Here is a 27,637-nt window from a genome sequence, read left to right as displayed (position 1 = left end):
TGGCCCCTTAGGCAAAGGTCTGGAGGAGGCAGACCAAGATTTCCACACTCTCCTGGCCACCTTTCTTACCTGCTCCCGACCGCAGACGCCCCCACCCCGTGCACCAGTAGTCTGCAGAGAGCGAGGGCCCAGGGGCCCGACACCTCCAGAAGGACAGTGGCCTTTGTCAGTAGGAACATTTCTCTCTCACCTTCCACCCACTCCCACTGCTGAGGCCCCAGGAGGTTGGGCCATGTAGAGCAGCACCTTCCTCACCTGAATCCCCCAGGACCCCAAGGCTGGGGTGTGGGTGGGGCCTCCACGCAGGCGGGGCCCCAGGTCTGGAACTCACCTGTGGGCGACCCTTGCTTGGACTGCGGGTCTCCCTGGGCTCCCCCGGCCTTGAAGGAGAGAGTCTTTGTTCCTTGCTGCTTCTCCAGCTCCCCTGGGAAATGGAAAAGCCCGTGAACAGAGAGAAACCTGGACTCCAGCACACAGAGGGGTGAGAAGCGATGGGGGGAGGGTGGGGGGGAGTGGGGAAGGGGCTCCTGAACACACAGCACCCACATCCCCACTTCATGGCAGGTTCAGTGCCCGCTGGAGCCTCAGTTCCCCCTCCAGAGGCGGGGATGCCAGCCCCTGCTCTGACAGCCCGAGAGGAGGGGGATGAGGTGGACAACAGGGGGTGACCACCCGGGTCTGCATCTTGGCTCCGATGCTGCCCGACTGCGTGGCTTCAGGCGGATTACTTAACCTCTCTGTGCCTCTCTTACGGGGACAACAGCGTCTGCTTCATAGGATCATTAAGAGGGTTGCAAGAGAAAAGACATCAAGGTACTCAGGCTTGTCAGGAGCTTAACACACATCAGCTCCTAGGACGACGTGGAAGGCTCATATGGTGTAGCTAGTGCCTTACCACCACTGGAGCCACCCTGTCTGCCCACCGTGAACGCCGGCTGAGCTCCCCCGAGAAGGGAGTACCCAGCCGCCGAGGCTCCGGGGGATGTCTGTCTGCTTTGCCCCTTTGCTGTTCAGTCGCTCAGTGGTGTCCGACTCTTTGCCACCCCATGGACTGCAGCACACCAGGCTTCCCTGTCCTTTACCATCTCCCGGAGTTTGCTCAGACTCAGGTCCATTGAGTTGGTCTGCCTGCTACTCAGCTTTAATTCCTCTCTCTAGACTAAAAACTGATTCCTTCCTGTCTGTCCTCAGTGGTGCTGGAGAAAGGCCAGCTACCCTCCTTGGGGATTCGACAGCTGTTATTACATCCCTCCTCAGTTCCTCTTTCCCAGGAGACATCACTAAAGTTCCCTGTGTTAAAGCTACTCTCTTGGGTTCCATTTTCTGCCTCTCTAGGGGGCTTCCCAGGTGGTGCCAGTGGTAAAGAATCCATCTGCCAAAGAAGGAGACATGGGTTCAATCCCAGGGTTGGGACTTCTCCCGGAGAAGGGAATGGCAACCTACTCCAGTATTCTTGCCTGAAGAATCCCATGGACAGAGGAGCCTTGCAGCCTACAGTCCAGGGAGTCGCAAAGAGTCAGACACAACTGAACATGCACGCATTCTAGCAACTAGTCGTCTGTAATTTGGGGACACCGGCTTGCAAACCCCAAACCAGGACCATTTGTGCCTGAACCACACCATCAATCAATACTCAATAATTTTACTGAACCGAGAGTTGCTCCTCTCTCCCCAGAGGGGCCGCCTTGGCTTTGGAGAAATCAGCAAGGAGCCCAAGAAACCTGGGTGCCAGTCTTGTTTTGTCATGGACCGCGTGAATTTGGGACCACTTCCTTAAGTTCTGTTGACCAGTTTCCTTATTTGCAAAATGAAGATTATACTACTCAGCTACTGGAAAGATGTGGCAAGAATTAAATCATTCAACAGGCGCAGCATTCAGCCCGGGGCCAGGCATGCAGTAAGGGCTCGATAAACAGGAACGCTGGCGGTTGTTTTCCTTTTTCTTTTTTCTTTCCTCCCGGCCTTCCTGAGCAACCCCTCCTCTTTGCTCAGCTTTCTTCCCTTACTCTCTGTCAGAAGAGCAGGAGCAGATGTGAGCCCTCCCCCGCTTCCCTCAACCTCTGGACAGCAGGAGAGGATATTCACCCTTAGCACCCAGATCCTGGCGCTATTGACCCCTTTGTTCTCAGAGGGGCAGATACACTCCTCCCAGGCTGATGGGGAAAGTGGCCATGCGCAGCCAGGCTGGTGCCTGCCTTGGGTGCTGGGCTCTCCAGCTGCATCTGGGACATTCTGACATTCTGACAAGGTGAGGGTGTGTCCTTGAGAATGTTCTAGACCAACAGCTAAGATGGCATTGGAAAGAGTCTGTTATGCCCCTTAAGTCACACTGCTCACCTACAGCAGAAAGGGGATTTACACCCTCCCTGCACCAGGCATTAATGAGTTAAGTTATACGCGCTGGTTGGGAGAGTTTTTTGTTTTAACCTGATTTCATTGCTGTCTTAGGAAATTAGAGACAGAAACTAGCCTCTCATTTTCAGACAGGAAATTACGTGAACCTCAGAATCAGACTCCAGTGCAACTGTCGGGTCGTCTGCTTCTAATATGCACTTTAGACACATCCCTTAACTGCTCTGTCTCGTTTTCCGTAAAGCCGTGAGTCCTTGCAGCCTCCCTCTGGGCACACCTAAACAAGCTGCCAGGCACACAGTAGGTGCTCCAAGGATGCTCGTGAGACATCATCGCCTGGCGCACTGGCACCCTGCTCAAAGCTCCCACTGCCTTTCCTCCTGCCTAAGGGGTTTAGACCAATTTAGAACTACTTTTCAACTAAGTGGCCATGCAAGGCAGACCTGGAGTCTCTTTTTATTTTCTGTTGGAGTTTCTGAATCCATTCTTATTTAATTTTCCTTCAAAGGCTCTCTGACGCTGCCGCAATGCTTCTTGACAGGAAAGCGTGCATATGGGCAGAGACCGCAAGTTGGCACTGCTCTTGTGTTGAACCCATAAGCCACCGGTAAACCACCCAGATGGATGAAGCGGCTCTGAGATTGTCTACAAGGCCTGAGCGACAGCAGTGAGAGCAACTGAGAATAGGCACTCCTTGGAGGACAGAAAGATGGCTCCAAGGCGACGGACGGCCAGAAAGCCAGCCGGGACTCTTCAGGAAGACGACGTTATGACAAAATTAAGTGTGAGGACCCTTACAGGTTAAAAGGCATGAAGATGAGAAACAACCAGCTGTGATGTGGGAATCTGAACTGGATGAGGGAGGAGGCTGTCCAGGGAGACTGGGTCAGAATCTGCCTGGGACGCCTTGGTGCGCATGCCTGTCTTTAAGGCCAGCTCGCTCCCTGGTCCGGCTCAAACCCAGTGAAGTTCTGTGGCCGAGGGGCCCACAGGGAGCCCCACAGCCTGGCTACATGTGCACACACCCTTGCGTACCTCGGTTTAACTGTGAAGCCTCCATCAGCCGTGATGGCGCAGCGGGGCAGGGGGCGGGGAGGGCTCGGGAAGGCAGAGGGGCCTTGCTCACCCACACTCACTCCACAGAGGGGTGTCTGTCTACGAGCGACCCTGCTCCCGGAGCCAGGCCACCCCGGAGCCTGGGGTGACGTGTCCTTACACTCTATCCGGATCTGCTCCAGCTCTGTCACCTCGGCGATGGACTCCTTCAGGTCTTCCACAAACTTCTGCATCTCGTCCAAGCCCAGGGCGCAGAAATGCAGCACCTGCTTCTTCTCGGAGCCCGAGAGCGGGGTCACCAGGGTGATGCCATGAGAGTAATCTGGAAGCCAGACCCCAGCCGCCACGGGCCTTGAGCAGCCGCAGCGGAGGCCTGGGCCCTCCCCCAGCCCCGGCCACAGCCACAGGCGACAGACTTACACTCGTTCTCAAAGAGGTGGAACTGCATGCCCAGCAGGCCCACGGACCTGCAGAAGGTGTACGTGGAGGAGCTCTTCTTCTTGGGGCAGAGTTTGAGAATCTGTCCAAGAGAGGGAGAGAGACGTGCACTGACGGGTGTGCACTCGTGTGATAAACATGCCTCACACACCTGGATGGGCAGACACCCAGGGGCCCTGGTGAACACAAGTGAACACACAGAAAAGGACAAGCACGCCCAGGCAGAATTATACACTTAGGATACATTCACACACACATACACACGCGACACAGACTTACACACTCAGGACACATTGACACACACGTATACACAGATGCATGCACACATACGTATATGCACGATATACTGCATGAAACCGTCTAGCAACCCTTCCCACGGCATCTAACAGCCAGCCCGGACTCCCGGCCTGGTGTGTAACCCCCACCTCGTCTGCTCCCTGCTCTGCTCAGGCCAAGCCGTCCTTTCTGTGGCTTGAACAGGGCGGGTGGGTCCCACTGTGGGTCTCTGCACCATTTCCTTGCAGCTTCCAGCGCAGTCGGCTACTCTCCTCACTTAGTGCTGTGCTAAGCTCTTTCAGTTGTGTCTGACTCTTTGCGAACCCACGGACTGAGGCCTGCCAGGCTCCTCTGTCCATGGACGTCTCCAGGCAAGAGTCCTTACCATGCCATGCCCTTACCCAGGGGAATCTTCCCATCCCAGGGATGGCACCCGGCTCTCTTAAGTCTCCTGTGTTGGCAGGCGGGTTCTTTACCACTAGCGCCACCTGGGAAGCCCCTCCTCACTTAGAGCTTGACTCAAATACGGCCTCCTTAGAGACCCCTTCCCGACCACCATTTCTAACAAAAACAAAATGAAAGAAGAAACATCTTGGCCTCAGGATGCCGGGGTTGCGGGAGGAGGACCCTCGGGATCCACAAGTCAATCAACGGGTCAGCCCATTAACGCGTAACAAGCCGAAAGGCAGTGAAGAAACGCATACACAGGTGACGGCAGAAACTGGTACTTTTTTTCTTAACGGGGCAGCGTCTCAACCACTGGACCGCCAGGGAAGTCCCCGGTATGTGTTTGGAGGATGAAGTAGTGTAAGGACTGGACAGTGAGTGGGCAGGCCACCTTTGAGGTGGGGGACCTCTGCACTGAATGAGGGGAGTGGGGGGTCATGCAAGGTCTGGGAGCTTTTCAAGCAGACGATGAGCAGCAAAGTCAGGGTCTGAGACAGAAGGAACCCGGCCTTGGGAGACAGCTGGTGGGTCAGGGGGTGGGGATGGAGGTGAGGCGTGGAGCGAGATGAGTCCCATGGGTGGGTGGGTTGACTCCGCTGCTCTTTGGAGGTGGACCTCGGGTGTGATCATCAGATGTGGGACAAGGTTAGAGGCAGTGCCGGGATAAGTCATGGATGGAGAGGGTGGCGGGGGATGGAGAGGAGACAGATCAGATCCTGTAGACCCCTGCTTTCTAGCACTTAGAACAATGCCTGGGACACAACTGACACTCACTAGTCATTGTATGGATGCCTGTGTTCAAAGGGCCTCCCAGGTAGCGCTAGTGGTAAAGAACCCACCTACCAACACAGGAGACATAAGAGACTCAGGTTCGATCCCTGGATCAGGAAGACCCCTGAAGGAGGGCATGGAAACCCACTCCAGTATTCTTGCCTGGAGGATCCCATGGTCAGAGAAGCCTGCTGGGCTACAGTCCACGGGGTCGCAGAGAGTCAGACATAACTGAAGAGACTTGGCACACATGCTCTGTGTTCAAAGAGCGAAGGTTGAATGCCCCATAGATGTATAGACATGCACACGCACGTGCGGGCGCGCGCACACACACATGCCAGCATTCCCCTGGACCCGGGGACAGTGCCGGCCGCTCTCAGACCCCCTGCACCTCCCAGGCTGTGGGACAGACGGACGTGCAGCCCTGTACCCTGCAGTCCCAGGTTTCTCATCATGACGGGGAGGCAGACGCTCTGGGACCTACTCCATTCCCACCAGGACCGGGAACCCCGAGCAGATAAGCTCTCTGTGCCTTGGCTTCATAATCTACAGAGCAGGAATGATCCTGTCTGCCCTGGCCACCTCGCGCCCCAGGCTGTGGAAATCGGCCACTGGGTGTGCAGCACCCTGTGGCGGCGGTGGGGGGGGGGGGGTCCCTGAGCCCCTCCCTGCTCAGCTCCTGGCTCACCACCAGCAGGTCGTTGAAGAGGAACACCTCCCTCTGGTGTGCGGCCTGCTTCTGCAGCTTGTTCACATCCGTCACCTCGAAGAGTCGGCTGCAGCAGACCAGGCGGCGGTGCGGCACAGAGAGAACCTGGGCGGGGGCACACAGTGCTCAGCGGGGGGGCGGCCCATGGTCGTGGCCATCACCCCCCAGCACCAGCTTCCAGAGGAGCAGATGCAGGCCCGGTTTGACCCTGAACCTCCCCTCTCCTCCCCCAGGGCTCTCGCCCCTTCCTCGTGCTCCTTGGGGATCAGGGCTGGGCAAGAGGGGTTCATGATGCTGGGAGGAAGTAAGAGGATAAAAGGCAGAGAAAGGACATTGAATAGAGTCTCCGGGCTTCCTTGGTGGGTCAGTGGTAAAGAATCCACCTGCCAACTCAGGGGACACAGGTTTGATCCCTGGTCTGGGAAGATCCCACAGGTTGCAGAGCAATTAAGCTCATGCACTGAACCTACCAAAGCCCACACACCCTAGAATCCAGGCTCCACGACAAAGAGCAGCCCTGCTCCCACAACTAGAGAAAGGCCCCCGCAGCACCAAAGACCCAGCACGGCCAAAAATAAAGAAACATTAAAAGAAGAAGAGCCTCTGGATCATTCAAGTCCCATCACTGTGCACCCCTCTCCCTCCGAGGCCTCCTCGAGGGCACCCCCATATTCTGGGCTGTGCTTCTCTCTACTGCACACCCAGACACAAGTGTGCAAGGCGGGGAGGGGGTCCCAGGGACACTTGGAACCTGCTCTAGTGTGTGAACCAGCTCCTGGGGGGCATCCGCAAGCCTGACAGAGGCTGCGACTTCAGCATGAAGGGTTCTACCCAGGAAAGGCTGACCTTGCATGAGTGGGTGGAGGGGCCCAGCACAGAGCCTCCAGAAAGGTCCCCAAACTGCCCCCTGAGCAAGCCACTGGGGAGGAGGAACCAGAGAGATCAGGGTTAGAGATGGAGGCCAGACCTTTACGTCTGTGGTATACGGAGCTTCTGTGGACACCTCGAGAGGACTGCCCTTAAAAACCACTGCAATCTTGGAGCAAACTGTGACCCAGGGCCACAGCTCCGGGGCACCCCAAGGGTTTGAGACCGCACATCGAGAGTCTGCTTTAGCCCATGTCCTTCCTTCTCTTCAGTAGATCATCTAGGATGCCCAGGGTCTGTTCCACCCCAACCTCCTTATCTGGCCTTCCAGAGGCTTCAACCCAAGAGCCTGGACAGTCTTTCCCAGCACCTCACTTCCACCCCTCCCACTGCAGGAGCTGGTTAAGCGATGAGGAGATAGGCAGGTGGAAGGAAGAGGGTGCAAGAAAGAAAGGAAGAAAGGGAAGGAGCTGGAGACATGGGCTCTGTGGCCTGAGGTTGGGGGCAAATGATCCCTCACCCCTTCCACTTCCACCCCTCCAGCCCCCTGCCAGCTGAGCACTGTGACCCTACAGTGGGCACTTACAGTCTTCATGCCCACGATGGACTTCTCCACTTTGGTGACGTACGTGACGTGGTCCTCATTGGACTTGAGCTCCTTCTGCTGAATCCTCTCGTAGATGCCGACCACCAGCTCCCTGGGGATGTCGGCACCATCATCCACACCTAGGGATGAGGAGTGGAGAAGGGATGGGGTCAGGGGGGTCAGGGGCTGGAGCCAGAGAGGGGAAGCCCTCTACCTGAGTGATGCTCCCCAAGGGTGGCCTTGATTGGGCCCTGTCCCTGCTCCAAAGCCTTCAGTGGTTGGCTCCACATCCCTGCTAAATCAGCGATGGACTCCCTGGCCAGAGCGCCCGCTGTACGAGGGCTCAGCACGTGTCCCAGCCCCACCTCCAGGTGCCCCACAGCCAGTCTTGGCTCCTGCCTCCCAGGCCTCCTCCTTATCTCGGATCACAGCCTCCAGGCTCCTGCCTTTGCTCCTCCTAGCATCTCCCGCTCCGGCCCCGCCATGAGGGCACTGCCCGTCTGCTGTCTTGTCTCTTTCAGGCCCTCCCCTCCCCTCCACAGGGAGCTCAGGGATTAGTTGTCAGAAGGTGAGAAGATCCCCTCCTTGCTGGGAGCACAGGGAGGGGTGGACATTAAGTGAAGGAGAGCAGGGCAGCCCCGCAGTGATGTGGTAACAAGACCACCACCCATCTCCCACTTCATGGTAATGATCAGACTCTGGTGACAAAAAGCACCAGCAGGAAGCACACCAACATGAAAACAACTTTCCCCAGGAGGTAGAAACAGAAGCAATAAACAAAATCTTCTTTCTACTTTTTCTAAATCTTCTTTTAACGATTATACACTCCTCTTTTCAAGGGGGAAAAATGAAAAATGAAACATCTTGGGCAAGTGCTCTCCAAGCAGTTTTCTTAAGTGTCGAGAGGACATTACACCGTCTATGAGCGACTCTCTGGATTGACCCTGTGTCTTCCACATCTGAGCTTGGTTCTGAGTGGGGCTGATGAACCAAGAAGCACTCCCCAGGGCCCCTGAAAGAAACCAGGCTGCGGCCAAGAGGAGCAGGGCAGGGACAGAGCACACGGGGCTCCCAGGTAGAGATGGCAGGTTGCACACCTCTGCTCCTTCCGAACGCCCCGGAAAAAGGAATCGGCAGAGACGGAGGAAGAGGCAGGGGCACCAGGGGACCTGAAAGTGGGTGAATGAGCACATGGATCCGCAAACCTGGGAAAGTGGAAACGGAAACCAGCAGAGGGATGAGAAGGCTCAGAACCTCCAAGGGCTCTGGAGCTGGCAGAGCCCTGGAGGTGAAGGAGGGCTCGAAATAGGAAGATCAGTTGAAAATTAGAATAAAAGGCCGTTAGACATCCCCACCCCTTCCTCCACTCCAAGCCTTCACTCTTTGGAAGGGATGAACCAGGAGCTCTGGGCTGGTGGACCCCAAGCACAACCAGTTGGAGAAGGAAATGGCAAGCCACTCCAGTATTCTTACCTGGGAAATCCTACGGACAGCAGAGCCGTGGGGGCTACAGTCCATGGGACTGCGAAGAGTCGGACACGACTGAGCGACTGACACTAAGCACAACCAAGAGTGAGAGTCTGTGCTGAAAACTGGGGGATGGAGCTGGTGTCTGTGTATTAGGAGACCCCCGTGAGCCCACTTCCCACAAAGCTCTCAGTGTTGGCAGAGAGACTCACCCCCTCTGGGCCACAGATTGGACATTTCTCTTCTGAGGGATTGAGCAGCACAGGGGAAAATATCTAAAGACATTGCCGTCACTTCTCCCCGTGAAACAGCTTAATGAAATGTCGACATGAGAAGGCCCACCAGTTGGCAACCCCATGCACACTTGGAGTTTTAATCAGCCTTTTAGTGGCTCACTGCGAAATGCGGATGGACAACCAAGTTTCATCAACTGTGTATGGAAAGTCTCCAACACGAGAGAGGAAAAGTACGGGAAAAACTGAAAAAGGAACTTAGAAGAAAGCAAGGAGAACCCGAAACAAACAAACACGTGAAGACATAAGATATTGCTTCTACAAAACAGGAACAAAATGCTCTGAAGAGCAACACTTAGCAGAAAAGAGTTCTTGAGAATGAAAACGATGCCAGCAGGAATGAGAAGTTAAGCAGGAGATCTGAAAGAGAAAGCTGAGGGCCATCTTCAAGAAAGTCAAACAAGAAGACAAGGATGGCAGGCAGCAAGTTGTCGTCAGAGGCTCAGACGGGGAGGTCTAACATCTGAAAACAGGAGTTCCAGGAACAGAGTCCAGACAAAGAGGACAGGGGAAATGCTTAGATGCAATATTTCGGAGGCATGTGTTTCTGGACTATTAATAAAAGGAAGAAACTAGTTCCCAGCATAATGGGTGAAGAAAGAGCCAAAGAAGGCACACAATAATGAAACTCAGAGCAGGAAGGACTCCCCCGATGCCCGGCATGCTAGCAACCTCCTGGGCCCAGACAGCAGTTCCAGTGCCCTTGACCACCGGGGTGACAGCCTTCCGTGGGGGTCTGAGACTCCCGGAACGACTCTGAGCAGCGCTCCCGCCCCACTGCCCCCCTACCTCGCAGGTTCCGGATGAAGTCCTCCAGCATCATCTTGCGGTCCGGCTTGATGTTGGGGCTGTACATGTCGGTGTTGAGCAGGATGATGGCAAAGGCCAGGATGAAGATGGTGTCCGGGTTGTGGAACTGCTGCACCACCTCGGGGTTGCACATGCAGTAACGCTGGCTGCGGTGGGGGCACGCGAGGGGCGTGAGGGCCCTGCCTTCCCCACATTCCGGAGAGGGGGGCGCTCGGGAGCATGTCCGATTTTCTGAGTGTGTGCTTAGGCCTAGGCAGCTCCCCATCCCCACACTTTGGCCCCCATTCCCACTGAGGGGATGGGGCAGGTGTCACACACCCAAAGACCCCAGGCACCAAACCCCGGACCAGTACCAGCCTCAGACTGATGCTCAGTAAAAACCCGCTGGTTGATGGGGTCACACGAAGTGTCACCAGGCCACCTGGAGGCCAGATGCTGGTCCAGCTCAGAGAACCCCAGAGGTCTGCCTGCTTCTTTCCTCCCCTTCTGCCACCCTCCCACCCTCCCCAACCCAAACCCCAAACAGCCCTCTAGGGACTCCGGTCCTCAGCTCAGAGCCCAGGCTGCTTCCTCCATTCCCTGGGTGTGTGGGGGACTCCTGCCCCCGGCTGGCAGCCCTGTACTTCCCCAACGCCCAGCGTATGTGAGGGCTGGGGAGGACCCACCTGAAGGCCTCTATGAGCCGCTCCACCTTCTGGGCCTCGCCCTGCACGCGGATATGGGCCTGGAACTTTCGCAAGGCCTCGTCCAGCTCCATGGCAGAGAAGTCCATCTCGTCTACCACGCAGCTGAGGCCAGGAGGGGAGAGGGCTATGAGAGCGGTGGGGCACACCTCCCTCCACCAGCCAGAGCTGGGGAGGGGGACAAAGCCCCCCTGCTGGCTAGACAACCCCTCCCTGAAGGAAAGGTGAGATTTGGGGGTCTGAAACCAACCAGAGGGACTTACCCATGCCAGGGTCTCACCCAGGAGGACCTCCTCACCCCTGCCTCCCCTCCCAGACAGCCCTGAAAGGTGCTGGCCGAGGGTCCTCCTCCCACTGCCAGAACCTGGGGCCCAGGGTGGCGGCCAGCAATCCAAGGCCTCCGGCTAAGAGGATGCTGAGTCCAGACCTCCCGCCTCCAAATCCCAGGGCCTCTTGTCTCAGCCCCTGAGCATCCAGAAGTCAGAGGTTTAAAAGGTGAACAGTTTCCTCTCCTGTCCTCTCCAAGGCCTGTCAGGGGCCTGGCTTTCTCCCTGCTTTCCGTCTCCTCTTACACCACCCCTCCAGTGTCTGAGCATTTGTAGCCGAGCAGACTGCCCACCCCCAAACAAGTGACAAGTCAGCTTAACCTCCTGGCCCCCAGCGCATCTGGCCTTGCCCTCCTGGGGCACCCTGTCCTTAGGATCATGAGCATCAGGGCAGGAATCTGGGCCCAACTAAGCAGCAGGCCTGACGCCCCCGAGGGCCGCAGAGGCTCCCGCGTGGAGCTGACGTGTTCTTTCCCGCACACACGTGCCACTCCGCTTTCCTCCGTCCTGGTCACCCCACACCCGCCCCATGTTGCCCTGTCTTAGTTCCCACAGGATGCAGAGAGAGGAGGGGGTTTCCTGAACACAGGGGAAAGAAATAGAAGGGTACTATCAGAGGATTGACAAATCCAGTTTGTTTGATGATGGTTTCTCTGGTGTTGGGGGAGAATGAATGTACAGGGAAGGGCAGGAGCAATAGAGAAGCAGGGGCTGTCAGGATGCACCTGCAGAGGGCCAGGCGAGAGATGGGGCTAAATCGGAACAAAGCGAATGGACCTGAACGGACCAGGCCAGCTCAGAATCTGAGAGACATCCTAAAGGAATAACTGGGGGAGGGGGGACAAGGATTCATTTGGTTGATCTACAGGGTTCATAAGAGGCCATGTTAAATAACGATGCCCTACACACAGAGGAGGCTGCTGAGGGCGGGAGTCAGTCCCTGGGCAGCCTTCACCAGGCCACAGGCTGTGTTAGCAACTCTTGCAGGAAAGTCAGGGTGTACATCTTCTATGTTTTACCAAGTATTTAATATTTTAAGTTGGCCTGAGTAAATATTTGATAATGTCTGGTTTGAGGAATTCTTCAGATAAAATGTCCCCACACCCGGCATCTCTCTCTTCTCAAAGCTGAAAGTATAAACGTGTTTATTTAGTATAACCTGGACAAAGTACTCCAGTGGGTCTGAAGCAAAGACCACGCATCCTGAATTCTCAGTAGCCCAGGAGGCTCTTCCTGAGATCGGCAGCCTCTGTTCCCGCCCACTCTGGTCAGCTGCCTCTCCCTGCCTCAGGGCTCCGCCCACCTCTCCCCTCCCCACGGCCTCTGCTGAGGTTCAGGGCCTCAGCATCTCACCACAACTGTGACTTCAGTAGCCTCTGGACCAGCCTCCATGCCTCCAAACCATCTTCTGGAAGAACACTTCTAGGACATCCACGGCCCTGTCACTCACGCCTCTGCTTATAATTTTTCCAAGGCTTCCCACACCCCCTGTGTGAAACCCGAGTTTCCCGGCAAAGCACAGCCCTGGTGACTCCCAGTCGCCCCGCCCCTGCGGTATCCTGGCTCTGTCCTGCAGCCTCGCTCTCCAATCATTGCGTGTTCATTCACCCAGGCTGCTCCTTCGTCCTGCAGCCCACCCCCGACCTCCAGGTCTGCGTCTAGAGGTCCATCTCTTGGAGAGTCTTCCTCGACCTCCGTGGTCCCTCTGCTGTGTCTCCCACCAGGCCACACGCTCCCAGATCTCCAGAGTCGATTTCTGCATTCCTAGCGGATATCTGAACTCAATAAACATTCCTGGGGTGGATGAATGAGTGAGTGACAGGATGAACCTGGAGAACGACTGGGGCCATGAGCTGGAGGAGAGGTCAGCTGGAGAAGGAGCCCTGTGGCTGGGGTCTTGACCTGGTGGCCCAGATCAACTGGACCTGACCTCTGGACACGGCTGCCAAGGGAAGGGCTGGTGGATTCCAGACCGTGGGCAGTGAAGCAGTGTGGAATGCACACACTTCCCATTGTTCGGCTGCCTTTGCAGGCCAGGGAGTGATGAGAACCTGGCCAGCTGGCCCTGATGAGGCTGCTCCCAGGGAGATGTCTGGACCTGCCTGGCAAGGTGCTGCTAACAGGGGGTAATCCTGGTGGTGCTTGCACTTGGGTCGGGGAAAGCGGGGGAGGTGCCCTCCTTCCTGTGAGTTTCTGCAGAGATGTGGCAAGCCCCTTGCAGGGGCTGGGGAAGCATAAACACAGACGCTCCCTGCATCTGTATAAACAGGTACAACCTTGCATAAAATTACTCGTTAGCACTGATCCATGCATGGCGTCAGTCTGCGTTGCAGGAAAACGAAGCGTCGTACACAACTGTGATCAAAATGAAATGTTGTCATCTCCACTATTTTTTTTTTTTTAACGACAGCAAGACAGTGTCTGGCAGACAAAGGCACTGGATGAGAGCTGAGAATAGGTGATGATGGCAGCAGGGATGTTTAATTGGTCAGAAGAGACTGTGAAGCCCTGGAAGCTGAGGCTGGGCTGAGGCTGGGAGAGGTGTGTGCTGCCCACATGGGACTCTGCTCCAGGCAGAGCCGGGCCAGTTTCAAGATTAGGATGGAAAACGAAACCACCCACCACCACGAGCTGGAGGAACCCGGGTGTTATTTCTGCAGTTCTTGTCTCATACAATTCAATTAAAAATATCCCCATCCGCCACAGAGTTATTTTCGTTAGTCGGAACTGATAACATGCCTAACCAAAGGTCAGGGCCTTCCGCAAAAGGGTGACGTGGCCAACAAAACAAAGCTGGAGGAGGCTGACACAGGAGGGCCTGCCAGGGTCCCTGGTGACGACACAGCAAGAATGAAAATCCTGTTTGAGGGCCTCAGAGGGGATGGCTGCGGACGCACCTTGAACCTGCCCCACAAATCGGGAGTCGGTGAGGAGGCTGAGGCCACTTTCCTTTTGCTGGGCTGGCAGCCCCACCCGGTGGTTCTCAAACTGGAGGGCTCACCAGAACCACCTGGCAGGCTGATCAGCAAGCAGGAGGCTGGGCACCACCCCAGGGTTTCTGATTCCGGGGCTCTGGGCTAGAGTATGAGAACTGACATTGCTAACAAGTTCTCAGGGGCTGCTGCTGTTTGAGACTCATGCTCTGTGCTGATGACAGGGGTGGGTCGGGAAGAGATCAGGCCCTTGATGTCAGGCACCCTTGGGTTTGAATCTTAGGCTTCCCTGGTAGCTCAGTTGGTAAAGAATCCATCTACAATGCTGGAGACCCCAGTTCAATTCCTCAGTCGGGAAGATCCCCTGGAGAAGGGATACGCTACCCACTTCGGTCTTCTTGGGCTTCCCTTGTGGCTCAGCTGGTAAAGAATCTGCCTGCAATGCGGAAGACCTGGGTTCAGTCCCTTAGTCGGGAAGATCCCCTGGAGGAGGGCATGGCAACAGTAACCCAGTCCAGTATTCTTGCCTGGAGAATCCCCATGGATAGAGGAGCCTGGTGGGCTATATTCCAAGGGGTCACAAAGAGTTGGATACTACTGAGCAAATTTCACTTCACTTCACTTCCACCATATGACTATTAGGTTCTAGTCACGTAGCCTCACTGGGCCTCACTTTTCTCATCTCTAGAATGGAGCTAACCCTGTAACACCTAGTTACAGGTAATCCCTGCAACCTACCAGTGGGCAGGTGGGGTTATGGGTTTTAGAAGAGATGTATGTAAAGCTCTCAGTTTATAACAGAGTATAAAAAACAAAGAGTTCCCGACTTGCAGTTGCCAAGGGGTGGGGGAGGGAGGGATAGACTGGGAGTTTAGGGTTGGTAGTCACAACTATTACATTTAGAATGGATAACCAACAAGGTCCTACTGTATAGCACAGGGAATTATACTCAATATCCCGTGACAAACCATAATGGAAAAGGATATATAAAGGAATGTCTATATAACTGAGTCATCTTGCTGTACAGCAAAGATTGGCACAACCTTGTAAATCAACTGTACTTCAATAAAAGCATACACGTGTGTGTATGTGTTTAGTTGCTCAGTCGTGTCCTACTCTTTGTGCCCCTGTGGACTGTAGCCTGCCAGTCTCCTCTGCCCATGGGATTTCCCAGGCGAGAATACTGGAGTGGGTTGCCACATCCTCCTCCAGGGGATCTTCCCAACCCAGGGGTCGAACCCAGGTCTCCCACATAGCAGGCAGTTTCTTTACCATCTGAGCCACCAGGGAAACCTATATATATATATATCTGGTGACTCAGACGGTATATGTATATATACACAAATACATTTTTAAAAAGGAAATGAGAGTTCTCGTTAGGGACCAAATCAGAGCTGATGTGCCTGGTGGTTAAGCAGATCTGGAGTTTCTGCTAGCAGAGCTATAAACACCCTTGCCATCATCACCAATTAACTCTGCCCGAAAGTCCATCACCAGTTTACAACAGTCCATCAACTGTTTACAACATAGTCCGTCAGACAGAGGAAACCGAGTCAGCTCAGACCGATGGAGGTTTGTGGACCAGTTCCTCAGCTCTGCTTTCTTCCTAGATGAGAGGGCCAGGGCCAGCAAATAAAGGTGCATCAGGGATGGGAGGGGCTTCTCGGGGGGCGCTAGTGGTAAAGAACCCACCTGCCAATGCAGGAGACACAAGAGATGTGGGTTTGAGCCCTGGGTTGGGAAGATCCCCTGGAGGAGAGCATGGCAACCCACTCCAGCGTTCTTGCCTAGAGAACACCACGGACGGAGGATCTGGCAGGCTACAGTCCACGGGGTCACATAGAGTTGAACAGACTGAGTGACTTAGCACATACATGGGAAGAGCACCTGATTTTGGCCAGGGCACTAGACGTTTCTTCTCTCAGGCCTCAGTCCCTGCCTGGGGAAAATGAGGGGGCTGGACTAACTGACCGTCCAAGGCGCTTCTCAGCACCACCATTCAAAACTGGGGTCTGACATGCACAGTAGAGACATCTGGACCAGACGCCTGTTGGGATGGAGCAGAAGGCAGGAAGGTGCAGAGCTAAGGGCTCAGGCTGTGGACCATTCTGCCCGGCTTCAGATCTCAGCGGCTGCTCAGCTCTGTGGGCAAGCAACCCACCTTCTCTGGTACTCAATTCCTTGACTGGGTGCAGACTCCAGCATTCGCCTCACAGCGCTGCTGGGAAGAAAAAATGTGGCTCTGCACATAAGGTTCTTGGAACCATGCCTGCTGGCACACGATATACATTTGACACACGTGAGCTGCCCACTCTCTCACAGATGGCCCTCCTGAGAAACCCCCGGGCGGGTGTGACACCCAGGATGCCCCTCCAGGAAGTCCCCTTGCACTGAGTAGCTAGTGTCAGCCACCCCTGAGTTATCACACAGGATTGAGAGAGACCCCTCTGGAGCTAGGACTGGAGGGCTCAGGAAAGGAGTGGGTGCTGGGTTTATTCATTTTTTTTATAAAAGCCCAATCTCCATGTACCTGTGACCAAGCCAAAGGCAGTCTCAACTCTGGACTTGGAGTTCATTCCACTCTTGAACTTGGAGTTCCAGGGTCTCCATGTACAGGAGTGAGTGATTCTGAAATGCCAGTGACTGTTAACTGTTAAGGAGACTCTCTCATCCGTGTGTGTGTATGTGTGTGTGTGTGTGTGTGTGTGTGTGTGTATAGGCAAGGGTGGAGAAAAGGGCACTGGAGAGGTGAGGGCTCAAGGTCATAAAACCCTGACACCCCTGTTAGAAGAGACCTTCTCCTTCCATCCCTCTGAGTGGGAACAGCATCAAGTTTTCAGAGCCACACAAAGCCACCTATCCATGTCTGCCCCAGCCTCTCTCCATCCCCTTCCAGACCCACCAGGGTGGGCATGGGTGCCAGCCTGCTCTCCCCTTGCCTGTGGATCTCCTAAGCAGCAAGACAACCCATCAGAAGCTACAGGCAGACAACGCCCAGGACCTTCTAGAGTCGGCCCTTCCCAGCGAAGAGAGGCCAGCGCCTTCCAGCCTGTTGAGTTTGACAGACAATCTGTCTTCATTTCTGAGTGTCCCCGAAGAAGAACAAATCTGTTACACGCTGGTCAACACATTTCCACGGAAATGAAATAATGAAATCTGACTGAAACGTCCTACTCCAGTATCTAACAGAGAACGGGGCAGACGCAGTGCAAGAAGGAATCCCCCAGGGAAACTTTCTCTCCCACCCTGCCCCCCGGGACCGCTCAACCCCCAAACCGCCTCCTCTGCATCTCCGTGGAATGGACAGATGCCATCCACGTGCGCGGCGATCACACGAGCCAGGAGGGTGGCCGCTGAAAACCCACATGCAACAGCCCCCCCATCCACTGGCCTTCAAACCTGCTGAAGCGAACACTTCAGGAAGGAAATAGAGCAGAGCCAAATTTCCCAGCCATGTGAAAACAGAGAGGGAAGCACTTTCAGCCCCCCAAGAATTCCGACCCCCACTGCCCTCAGGCTCCCACTGCCCTTCCTTCTCAACACCAGCGGGGGGCTTCCTCCAGGCTAGGGGTGGCTCCTCCCTTCCCCAGCAGTGGGACTGAGACCTGCCCTGAGGAGTCAGAGGTTTCCCTGTGTTAGGGGAGGGGCCATGGGGGAGTGAGGAGAGAGGAGGTCTAATGCCCTGGGCTTCTTTTTATGTCCTGTGGTTTTAAATAGAAAATACAGTAACAGAAATAGCTGACATTTTAAAAGAATTTACTAAGCATCAGGCACCGAGTTAAGCACTTCATATCCATTTTAAAATTTAATTCATATGACTGGTTCTATTATCCCCATTTGACAAATGACAAACTTGAGGCTGGTTTCTCCTTAAAAAAAAGAGAGAGCCAAAATCCAAAACCTTCCCAGGTAAACACGGGAATGGACATGGCCCTTTGAGCTCAGAATGCCTTCTATTATTATTCAGTAAAGCCTGGTTGGACACATCCCTTCTTGGAATGGGGCTTTCATGGACTAGCACAGAAAGGGATGTAAAGAGAGGTCAGCTTTTGACAGCACCGAGGGCCTGATTTTGGAGGCAAATATCAGCACCTCTGTGATGCTCAAATGCAGATCAGCTTCAGGGGCAGATTCTATCTGGTGTGGGGCCCCTCCTTTCACCCTGTCCGCCCTCTTCCCAGGCCCTCTCCCTCACCGCCTCTCCCCTTCCTGTCTGGCTGTATCTTGGAGAGTGCAGTGGCTTGGGCTGTCTCAGTCTCCAAGGGGAGGGGTGATTTATGTCTTTTATTCAGCAAACAGCTTTGTACGGAATGGATGCGACAGGCTGAATGTCATGGGTGGGGGCAGGGAGCAGTGCGGAATCCCAGTGAAGCCTTCCCGGCCAGGACAAAACCAAAACGGCACTGGGTGACTGTCGCTTATGTGTTTCCTCTTGTGGGGGGAAGAAAGGGGCAGGGGATGCTGGCTTGAGCAGCAGGGAGATGCCAGAACTCCCCGTGCCTGGCTGCCCCGCCAGTGCCTGCCTCTTCCTGCCTCTCCGTCCTCTTGTCCTCTCCGGGCACCTTGCAGGGGACAAACCAGGCATCCGGGTGATGCAGACTTGGGGGAGGAGCTGCCACGTGCTGGCTGAGTGTGCCAGGGCCTCGGAGCCCAGGGTCTGCATGGCTGCAGAACAAAGCACGTGGGGTGGGGGACATTCACTGGGGCGGGGGGCATTCACTGGGGCAGAATCCGGGCTCGGCTCTGCTCTCCACCCTCCCCAAGCCCACAGTGCCCACTGGAGGCTCCTGGGCCCTTCGCCTCTCTTTCCACATTCCTCCTCTCATCTCTTCCTATTGACACCTGGGTCTGTATCTTCCCTGAAGCCATTCCTGTTCTTCCCCTTACTATACACACACACATACACACACATTGGATACCCAGCTCAGCCTTGGTTCCCTACATACAGTAGGCACTCAATATTTGGTGAATGAGTGGTGAATGGCCATCCTGCTCCCCTGAGTGTCCCTCTGGGTGGCTCTGGCATGGTGACAAAGCACACTTTAGGGCAGAAGATTTTGCATGATGCCAAGGTGTTAAAAGCACACTAAGGATTGGGGAAGATGATAGATTCACTGGAGGTGCTTGGAGGGATCCAAGCTCACACAGCCCAGCCCACTCTCTTTGCAGGTGAGGAAGCTGAGGCCTGGAGCAGAAGTGACGTGCAAAAGCTAGAGCCTATTAGAAGCAGAGCAGGAGTCAGAGCTGGCCTCTCAGGTCCAGCCATTTCTCCTCTCTCCCCACTGCCCCATCATCTAAGCCTGAGCCCATCCAGCAGCCAGCCCAGTTCCCAGCCCTGTGTCCCTCCCGCATAGCAGCTGGTCTGAGTCTCCAGCCCACACACTCAGTCTCCCGGGGAGGATGGGCAATTAAGTTTTCCATGTGCTGCTCAGCACAACCTGGGCTGGAGAAAAACTATGTGTTCCCTGAAGTGCAGGCTGGGGGTTGGAGGGAGCTGAGAGGGGGTGGGTAGGGGGATGGGAAGCAGGTTAGAATTCTGGGGCCAGGCCACATGAGAACTGGAAAGGTGGAAGAGAACAGACGAGGCAGTCAGGGCCTGGAAGTGAAGCTGCCAGCGCTACCCCAGAGTAGAGGCACAAAGCCAGGTTGTCCCCCAGGTCGTGGGGCAGCTGGAAAGAATGAAGCCATCGGATGTGGCAGCTCTACTTGCTCATCAGTGGAAAGGGGACAAAGGCAAATGATAAGGCCGGAGAGATGAACCAGAAGGAAAACAGGAGAGGAAAGAGACAGGAAACTGGCTCTTTCTCCTCTTGCGCAGTTCCTCAAAGCGTCCCCTGAGGGGGAAGGGAAGCAAGTGCATCTGTGGGTTTGGGCACCAGGAGGGACAACCAACGGTCCAGAGCCACCGAGTCAGAGAGAGGAGAGGGCCATCAGGGATCTCAGCGTCCCTCGGATGGGTCCCCCCTCCTTCTCTTCTGACTGCACTCAGGTCACATCTACCCCATCGTGGATTTAGGAAGGTGAACGGGATTCCTAAGGCCAGCTGACCTCCCCTCGTAGCCCAACGCCTCCACTCTCTGGGTATGGAAACATAGGCCATGGCCGGAGGGCAGAGGCTGTCCCAAGACACAGCACCAAGGCTGCTCCACAAACAGAAGCCAAGTCAGGACTTCCCTGGGGGTTCAGTGGCTGACTCGGAGGCCCCAGTGCAGAGAGCCAGGGTTCGATCCCTAGTCAGGGAACTAGATTCCATATGCTGCAACTAAGAGTTCACAGGAAATGAAGTGAAGTGAAATTCGCTCAGTCATGCCCAACTCTTTGCAACCCCATGGACTATACATACAGTCCATAGAATTCTCCAGGCCAGAATACTGGAGTGGATAGCCTTTCCCTTCTCCAGGGGATCTTCCCAAGCCAAGGATACTGACAGTGACCCTCTTGCTTCTAAACCTGGAGCAGGAGCCCTAGCCCTCTGTGGTGGGCCTTTGCTGCTCCAAGAACAAGTATAGGAGGAGGGGGTTCTCCCAGGACCCCTGGGGAAACACTTCTGCTGAGTGTGCCCAAGGACAAGGGGGTGGGAGAGAAGTGGGTGACTACAGAGGGGTGACTTTGGAGAGAAAGTGAGTTCAGGGAGCCAGCAGAAGAGAGGAGGAGCATGGAGAGAGTCAGGAGGGGAGGCAGGGGTCCAGGGCAGACTTCACAGGGCCTCACCCCCTCTTTGGAGAGGCGAGGTGGCTCCAAGGTCCTGCTCCTGAGCCCCAGGAAATCTGCCCCTGCTGTGAGGCTCACCTACTTACCCACAGCATCATACCCACGAAGTTGAGCTTGAACCAAGGCAGCCCCCTCACTCCCCACCAAATACCTCATCTATTGGACTTTAAAACAATTTTTTGATTGTGTGATCTTGGTGGTCAATCTATCTTTACGCAATCTTAGTTTCTGGTGGCTCAGTGGTAAAGAATCTGCCTGCCAAGCAGAAGACGGGGGTTCGATCCCTGGGTTGGGAAGATCCCCTGGAGAAGAAAATGGCAACCCACTCCACTATTCTCGCCTGGAAAATCCCATGGGCAGAGGAGTCTGGCAGGCTACAGTCTGTAGGATCTCAAAAGAGTCGGACATGACTTAGCGACATGACTTACACAACATCAAATGTACTTTCTGGCTCTAAAAACCCTAACCCCTTCCTTTCCTGCCCCATGGTTCCTCCACTATATGAAGCGGACGCTCAGGAGCTGGGGGGCTGGACAGGCAGCAGGCAATGCTGAGGGGTCAGTCCCCCAGGAGGAGATGGCTCCGCACTGAGACAGCCCTCTTCCAGTTTCACTCTCTTGCCTTTTGGTCTCCCTGGACTATTTCTGTGCTAGCCCCACCCCCAGCCCCATCCTCATCCCCAGTGCCTGTGGGAGGAGCACCCTGGCTCAGTAAGCTGCAGGATAACGGGAGAGGAAGCAAGTGATTGGCTAAGGATCATGGGGCTCCTGGCTCCTTCGACCAATCAGGAAGCCCCTAGGACTGGAGCCAGGACTTCTGGGAATCCACCCAGACTAAAGAGGTCCTGTCTTGCCCTGTGTTCTTCCCTAGCTGAGGTCCCAGGCCATCCAGGAGATCCTGGAGTGTAGAGTGGGCTAGGAGGGGGGGGGCGGAGCCCGGAGGCGGGCACTCACTCGAGCACATCGCGGTTGAACTGCTTCTTGCTGTTGCCCAGGAACTCGCCGATCATCTGGCGGCTCAGGCCCTTACGCTGGAGCAGGAAATGGGCCACTCCAATGGGGGTGTCGGGGATGAAGCCTCGAGAGATCAAGAACTGGATGCCCTTGTCTGGGTTTCTGGGGTGGGGTGGGGAAAAGAAGTAGAGAGTGAGGCAAGACAGTCCGTGACTCCTTTCCTCCCTTTCTTCCAGCCCAGGGAACCCAGAAGTGCCCGGAGGTAACCAGGTGGAATTCCCAGGAAATGCCACTATTCCTTCTGCTGCAGAGGGCCTCCCTTTCTGAAGGCTCTCTCCAAGCATGCTTCTGAACCTCCCCACCCAGGACAGAGGATGGTGCGAGGCTGGGGAGGGCTGGTCAAAGTGGGTTCCAGAGCAGGTAGAGGGGCATCCTTTCTGTCTTCAAGCCTCAGTCCCACTGGATCTGGTCTTCAGGCCCCCAAGCCCTCCTCCCACCTGTATCCTGCTTTCTCTACTCAGGATCCACGCTGGAACCAGGAGGAGGGTGGATTGGGACACAGAGGTGGGATCTCATACCACATCCCTCTTCCCTGTGCATTGTAGACACGAGAAAGGCCCTGCTCCCCAGGGATTACTTTCCCAGGCTGGAGTCTCTGTGCGTGGGTGTGGGTGTGGGTGCGGGTGCTGGGATTTAAGGTAAATGTGTTCCCAGCCCGGTCTGCAAATCCCTGCTGCTCCCTGAGCTGGGTCTTACTGGTCCAGGAGAAGATAAGGACAGAAATAGAGGGTAAGCCTTTAGACCCGTTTATAGCAGGCTGACATTTTCAGGACAACCAAGCATGTGACTGTTTTTCTAGCAACTCACGTTTATTGAGTTTCACAAAAGTATCAGCCCACGACACACTGAGTAAAAACCCAAGCTGATCCTTCAGTACACATCATTTGAGAAGCACTGCCTTGTGGGGTCCAGGCATCTGTGTGGGCCTGGGGAAGCAGGGCTTAGGCTACACTCGTCCCAGTGGCTGCCTGATATAGAAGAAAGAGCACTGGGCTGGGAGGCAGGCAGCTATGACTTCACCCAGCTATGCCGCTTACTAGCTGCTTCACAGCGCTCAGCTCACCTCACTGTGTGAGCCCGATTCCTGTTCTATAAAATGGCAATAATAATGCTCTCTCTAAAAATTTGAAGTTTGCAAACATTCTATCTCAGGCAAGCTACTGAATATAAGCTTGAGGCCAGAGGATGTGTGTTGCTCATCTATGTGGTTTCTGGACTGAGCACTCCAAAAATTGTTGCAGAATGAGCAAACGAACACACAGGTGAATGGTTTCTGCTTAGTCTTCACTGATAGGTGGGAGAGATGCTGTGTTTTCTGGTTCAGGTCTGTGAAGGAAGGGGTGAGTGGAGGGTGGAGATGAGTAGGTGTACTTGAAATCTCCCTAGGAAGGGTATGTGTGTTTCCCCTGCTTGCCACCAGCTGTATACCTCTTGGTAGCGAGGAAAGTCTGGCTGGAGGCTCTGAGCTACAGCGGCCATTCATATCTCTGTGTCCACACCCCTGCTCTCTTCTGCTCCACTTCCACTTACATCATCCTCCCCGCCTGTCCCCCACCCCCCCCGGCCCCTCTCCTGTTCCTTGCACTAGGTCTCTGCTCCCCTGACCTTTCCTCTTTTCATCACTGCTTTTCTTCTCCCATCATCAACCCCATGGGGCTCATGTTCCCCGTTTCCCCAACTTCATGTCCCACCTGAGGGATTCCTGCTCCATCCTTACATATTTACCTAATGCTGCATTTTCTTGTAAATATCTCACTTTTCAAAGCCTTGCTTCTTCCAGCAGTACTAGTGGTTAAAGCATAGGTTTGAGGTGTTTTAGCCCTAGTCCTTAAAGTAAATTCATACCAATTAAAAATAAAGTGTGTGTCCCCCACAGTATCTCAAGGAGCAGGTGTGGCCCCCAGGCCCCAGGGGAGGCCCCTGTGTCCATGCGGTCCATTCCCAGGAACCTCGCTCATGGGTAAGCTCAGGTGCCCCCTTTCCCACCCCCCCACCCCGACTTACATGTTGAAGAGGTTGAGGCCAATGCGGTACAGCCGCTTACGCAGGGTGTCGGTGGACAGCGTGGGTGATTTGCAGCTCGCCGGGTTCTCGCAGTGGTAGCGTGGCAAGCTCAGGATCATGGCCTGCAGGGCTTCCTTGGAGGCAGAGGCCGACGCTTCGGAGCCCGACTTGGCTGATTTGGTGGACGTGCTGCTGCTGCTCAGCTGCTCCGAGTTGTCCCCGACCTCAAGTTCGGCCTCGGTCCCTTTCGCCGCCTCCTCGGTCTCCTCTTCCTCCTCCTCCTCCATCACAGGCCCCGCGGCCACCGGCGAGCTGGCGCGCAGGGCCCCGCCGGCCTCCCCCTCTGCGCTCGGGTCCTCAGCGGGCGCAGCCCCCTGGCTGGCACTGGGGGCCTCGGGGCCCTCGGGGGCCTCCTGTGCTCTGGCCTCGCCCTCCTCGGCCTTAACCACCGCGGAATCTGTGGGGACCGGGGCCATCTGCGCGCCCAGGCAGTTGGCCACCGACAGGGCCGTGGAGGAGGAGACAGAGATGTTCTGGCTGGCGATCTGCACTGTGACGTCCCGGAAGGCCATCATGAGGGTGCTGCCGTGGCCCTGGGGCGGACTGGGGGGCTCAGTGGGCTCGGCCCCGGCCCCCAGGGAGGCGCCCTCGGACTCCCGCGCCTCGCCCTCCAGGCTCGGTGGTCCCGCGCCCGCGTGCAGGGCCCGGTGGATCTGGTAAGCGCCGCTCTCCTGCAGGGAGCACATGGTCTTGAGGCTCCAGGTGCTGAGGGCGTCGTCGATGGACTTGGCCAGGGATTGCACCTGCTCGGTGAAGGAGTCCTCCAGCTCGGTGAGCGTGCCCGCAAAGGTGGGCGGCAGGGAGGGCGAGCGCACCAGCGGCAGCCCCGCGAGGCCGCAGCCCTCCAGGAGCGCCCTCTCGGCCGCCAGGCTCTCCGCCGTGGGCGCGCGCGCCTTGCGCAGGGAGATGCGCCGGGGCAGGCGGCTCTCCAGCAGAGAGTTGCGGATCTTCTCAAAGTTCTTGCTGAGCTGGTACTGGCGGAAGGCGGTTTGGATGGTGCAAGCGGCGCGCCGGGACACCAGGTGGCCCCCGTACTTGTGTTCTAGCATTTCAATCTGCAGTGAGGAGAGGCGTGGGAGCGCGGTTAGGGAAAGGATGGGACAGCGCTTTCGGAGACCAGGGCAGGGCGTGACCTGGCTGACCCTTGGCGGGGGCCTGGGAGGGCACAACTAGGCCGGCACTGAGGGGCCAGAGTCTGAAAACTGTGCGGTGGCCTCAAACGCTGCCAAGACTCCTAAAGCTGTGGGGTGTAGGATTGGATTCTGGGGTTGGGGATACCCATGCAAGGGTGGGGGGGCAATAGTAGTAGGTGATTATTTCCATATATTCACTTATGGAAGTATTTATCTCTGAAATGCGTGGTATCTTGAATTTGTATTAAAATATTTCATCAAAAAAAGCAGAAGGGTTACATGAAACAATATTAATTGAAACTGGGTGATGGTTAAATGGGAGTTTATTATACTATTCTTTCTACTTTTGTGTATATTTTAAATAATAGAAAAATGAAGATTAAATAGAAAGGGTAAGAAAACATTGTTGCTACTCCTGTTCACCTGCTTTCTTTCTCAGTATTCATGTCACAGATTGGGGTCGTTTCCTGTTTCTGGGAGCTGCATAAGCGTTGGGATTGGGGTTTGAGTATCTCTGTGTTCCCAGTACCGAGCCCAAGGTCTGGCACATGATAGAGCTCAGTAAATGTGAATTTAGTAAAAAGACAGATGGGTGATGGAGGGATATTTCAACAGTGGGAGATCCTCCAGCTACCACCTTCTTCAATTCAGCTCACCTCGGTTCCCAACAATGGGAGCTGTTCCGATCGGGGCAGGGCTTGGTGGGGCTGATGGGGAGGTGGGGTAGGGGATGCTGCCTCATCTGGTGGGTCTGAACCCAGGAAAACTTCAGGCACCGGCCAGTCTGCCTTCCTCCTCTCACCTCAGCTCTCTCCCCACTCCGTGATCTTGTCTCTCCTTGGGTGGCTAAGCACTCACTTTTTCTCCCTTATCAAAAATCTCTCTGGGGAAAGGACTAGAAGAACATTCTCTTTGAGGTGTGAATGACCAAGAGGGGTTAGCAGTGGTTCTTCCTGGACATTTTTTTTTTTTTGCATTTAAACAACAGACAAAGACTGGATGAAGGGGATGGGCAAAATGGTAGCACTGTGGTGGTTCCATCAGTTCTTAGGGAAGCTTAGGAAGTGGGAAAGTATTCCTGGGCTCTGAAACTGTGTCTTGTTGCTAGTCACGCACCATACACTCCACTTACAGAGTGACATTCCTGAACTAACAATCAGGACTGGTGGCTGGGATCGACAGCTCAAGGCAAGACCATTAGCCCTCCAACGTCCCCCAGGATCACAGAGAAGTAGGGTACGGACAGAAAGGCCAAATTCCATCCCCCAGTACATGGAACCCTTCGACCTGCTTCCTAATCTCACCATCTCTTGCCTTCTTTGTAAGCTTTCTTCATCCGCTAGTCCCTTCTACTTGCATTTCCAGCCTCCAGCCTAGCTTTGGGCCCTTTCCACCAGCCTACAGACCCTCCTAAGTCACCCAGACTGTATCATGACCCGGCTTGACTCCCTCGTTCTGGGGCACTAGCCCACTCTCTATTTTCTACAAACCTACAGGCAGACTCCCCTACCTCCTGTGCCTCAATATGCAAGCGAATGCCAAACCACTGGCCAGCCCCGTGTGCCCCAGCTCCTTGCAACTGCCTCTTGCTCCCACCAGACTTCTGACTCTCCAAAGGATCACCTCAAAGTGAACTTTAATCACTAAATCCCACCCTCAACTCCCTCGCTCCCCAATTTTTCTGCAGCTTTGATACTTTATCCCTTGAAACTCTGTCCTCAGCCTTCCTGACCCAGTCTATCTTGATTTTCCTGTCTCCCTATAGCTCCCAGATCCTGTATTCTGACCACAGGGTCCCTAACCATGCTAGTGATGAGTCATATGCGTGCCCTCTTCCATTCTCCAGGCACATCTTCATGATTTTCCTATGCTGGACATCTTCCTGACTTCCATGTGGGAAGTCTTTGGAGCAGCCCTGGTAGCTGATAATTAACAGCTAATGAAGAGGGAACTGTCTTGGGCAGAGCCCCCATGGCAACTCTATATAGATGTCTCTGGGGCTAATATCCTATCACCTCTTGTTTGAGAACGTTGTCTTCTTCCATCGTAACTTCACTGCACTGTGATAGGTGAATAGCAAGCCCATGGGGAAACACCCAGCCCAGACCCACCTCTTCCCTGCTGGCTGACCTTGGACACATTTCTTAACATCTCTGAATCTGTCTTCTTGTCTGTTAAATGGAGATAATCCTGCTGACTCTGTGACTTCATTCTGTGGTGAGAATTCTTATTTCATATGGTACTTGACACACAGTAGGTCAAAGCTCAGTAAGTGGTGGCAATTTGATGGTGAAGCGTTGATTCTGTGACTTTCAAATCTCCATGCCTAGACTCAACTCAAGACCTACATTTCCAACCGTCCATTGCTCCCTTTCCCCGAAAGGAACCGGCTCTCAGTGATACCCTTAGTCACATCACAGCACCCCAGCTCCAAGGCTGTCCAGTCTGGGGGCCTGGCATTTGCCCCTGGGTCCTCCTTTGCCTTATCCTGTGCGTCTGTCAAGCGCAAAGTCCTATAGCGCAGCCCCTCCATACCTTCTGCCATCACTCTGAGCTTTCCACCAGACTGTCACCACGTGGGGCGCCCCGGATGCCCCCCTTGGACACTCTGGCGGTGCCCGGTTGCTTCCCTGCTTCCTCCTCCAGCACCATCCACCTTGCGTTACATCCCCCTGAGCAGTGTACCCAGAGAGCAGGGTAAA

General features: G+C 55.0%; 1 protein-coding gene across 2 annotated transcripts in view; it reads right to left on the bottom strand.

Annotated features, from left to right (window-relative positions):
* Positions 1-27,637, bottom strand: part of IQSEC3 (IQ motif and Sec7 domain ArfGEF 3) — an 86,395-nt gene that overhangs the window by 6,182 nt on the left and 52,576 nt on the right. The window contains exons 4-12 of one of the 2 annotated variants that reach the window (XM_069581548.1): positions 23,743-24,857; positions 21,679-21,840; positions 10,738-10,860; positions 10,052-10,218; positions 7,503-7,642; positions 6,029-6,154; positions 3,829-3,928; positions 3,569-3,730; positions 332-424 (exon numbers count right to left, since the gene is read on the bottom strand). In XM_069581548.1, coding sequence (XP_069437649.1) covers positions 332-424; positions 3,569-3,730; positions 3,829-3,928; positions 6,029-6,154; positions 7,503-7,642; positions 10,052-10,218; positions 10,738-10,860; positions 21,679-21,840; positions 23,743-24,857 — 2,188 coding nt within the window. Of the gene's footprint in view, positions 1-331; positions 425-3,568; positions 3,731-3,828; positions 3,929-6,028; positions 6,155-7,502; positions 7,643-10,051; positions 10,219-10,737; positions 10,861-21,678; positions 21,841-23,742; positions 24,904-27,637 lie in introns of those variants that run through there. The other variant, XM_069581549.1, reaches the window with a different exon arrangement.

The sequence above is a fragment of the Ovis canadensis genome, chromosome 3 (assembly GCF_042477335.2).
Source record: "Ovis canadensis isolate MfBH-ARS-UI-01 breed Bighorn chromosome 3, ARS-UI_OviCan_v2, whole genome shotgun sequence".
Classification (NCBI taxonomy): domain Eukaryota; kingdom Metazoa; phylum Chordata; class Mammalia; order Artiodactyla; family Bovidae; genus Ovis; species Ovis canadensis.
Note: the sequence above shows the minus strand (reverse complement) of the source record. Positions and strands in the feature narration are given on the sequence as shown.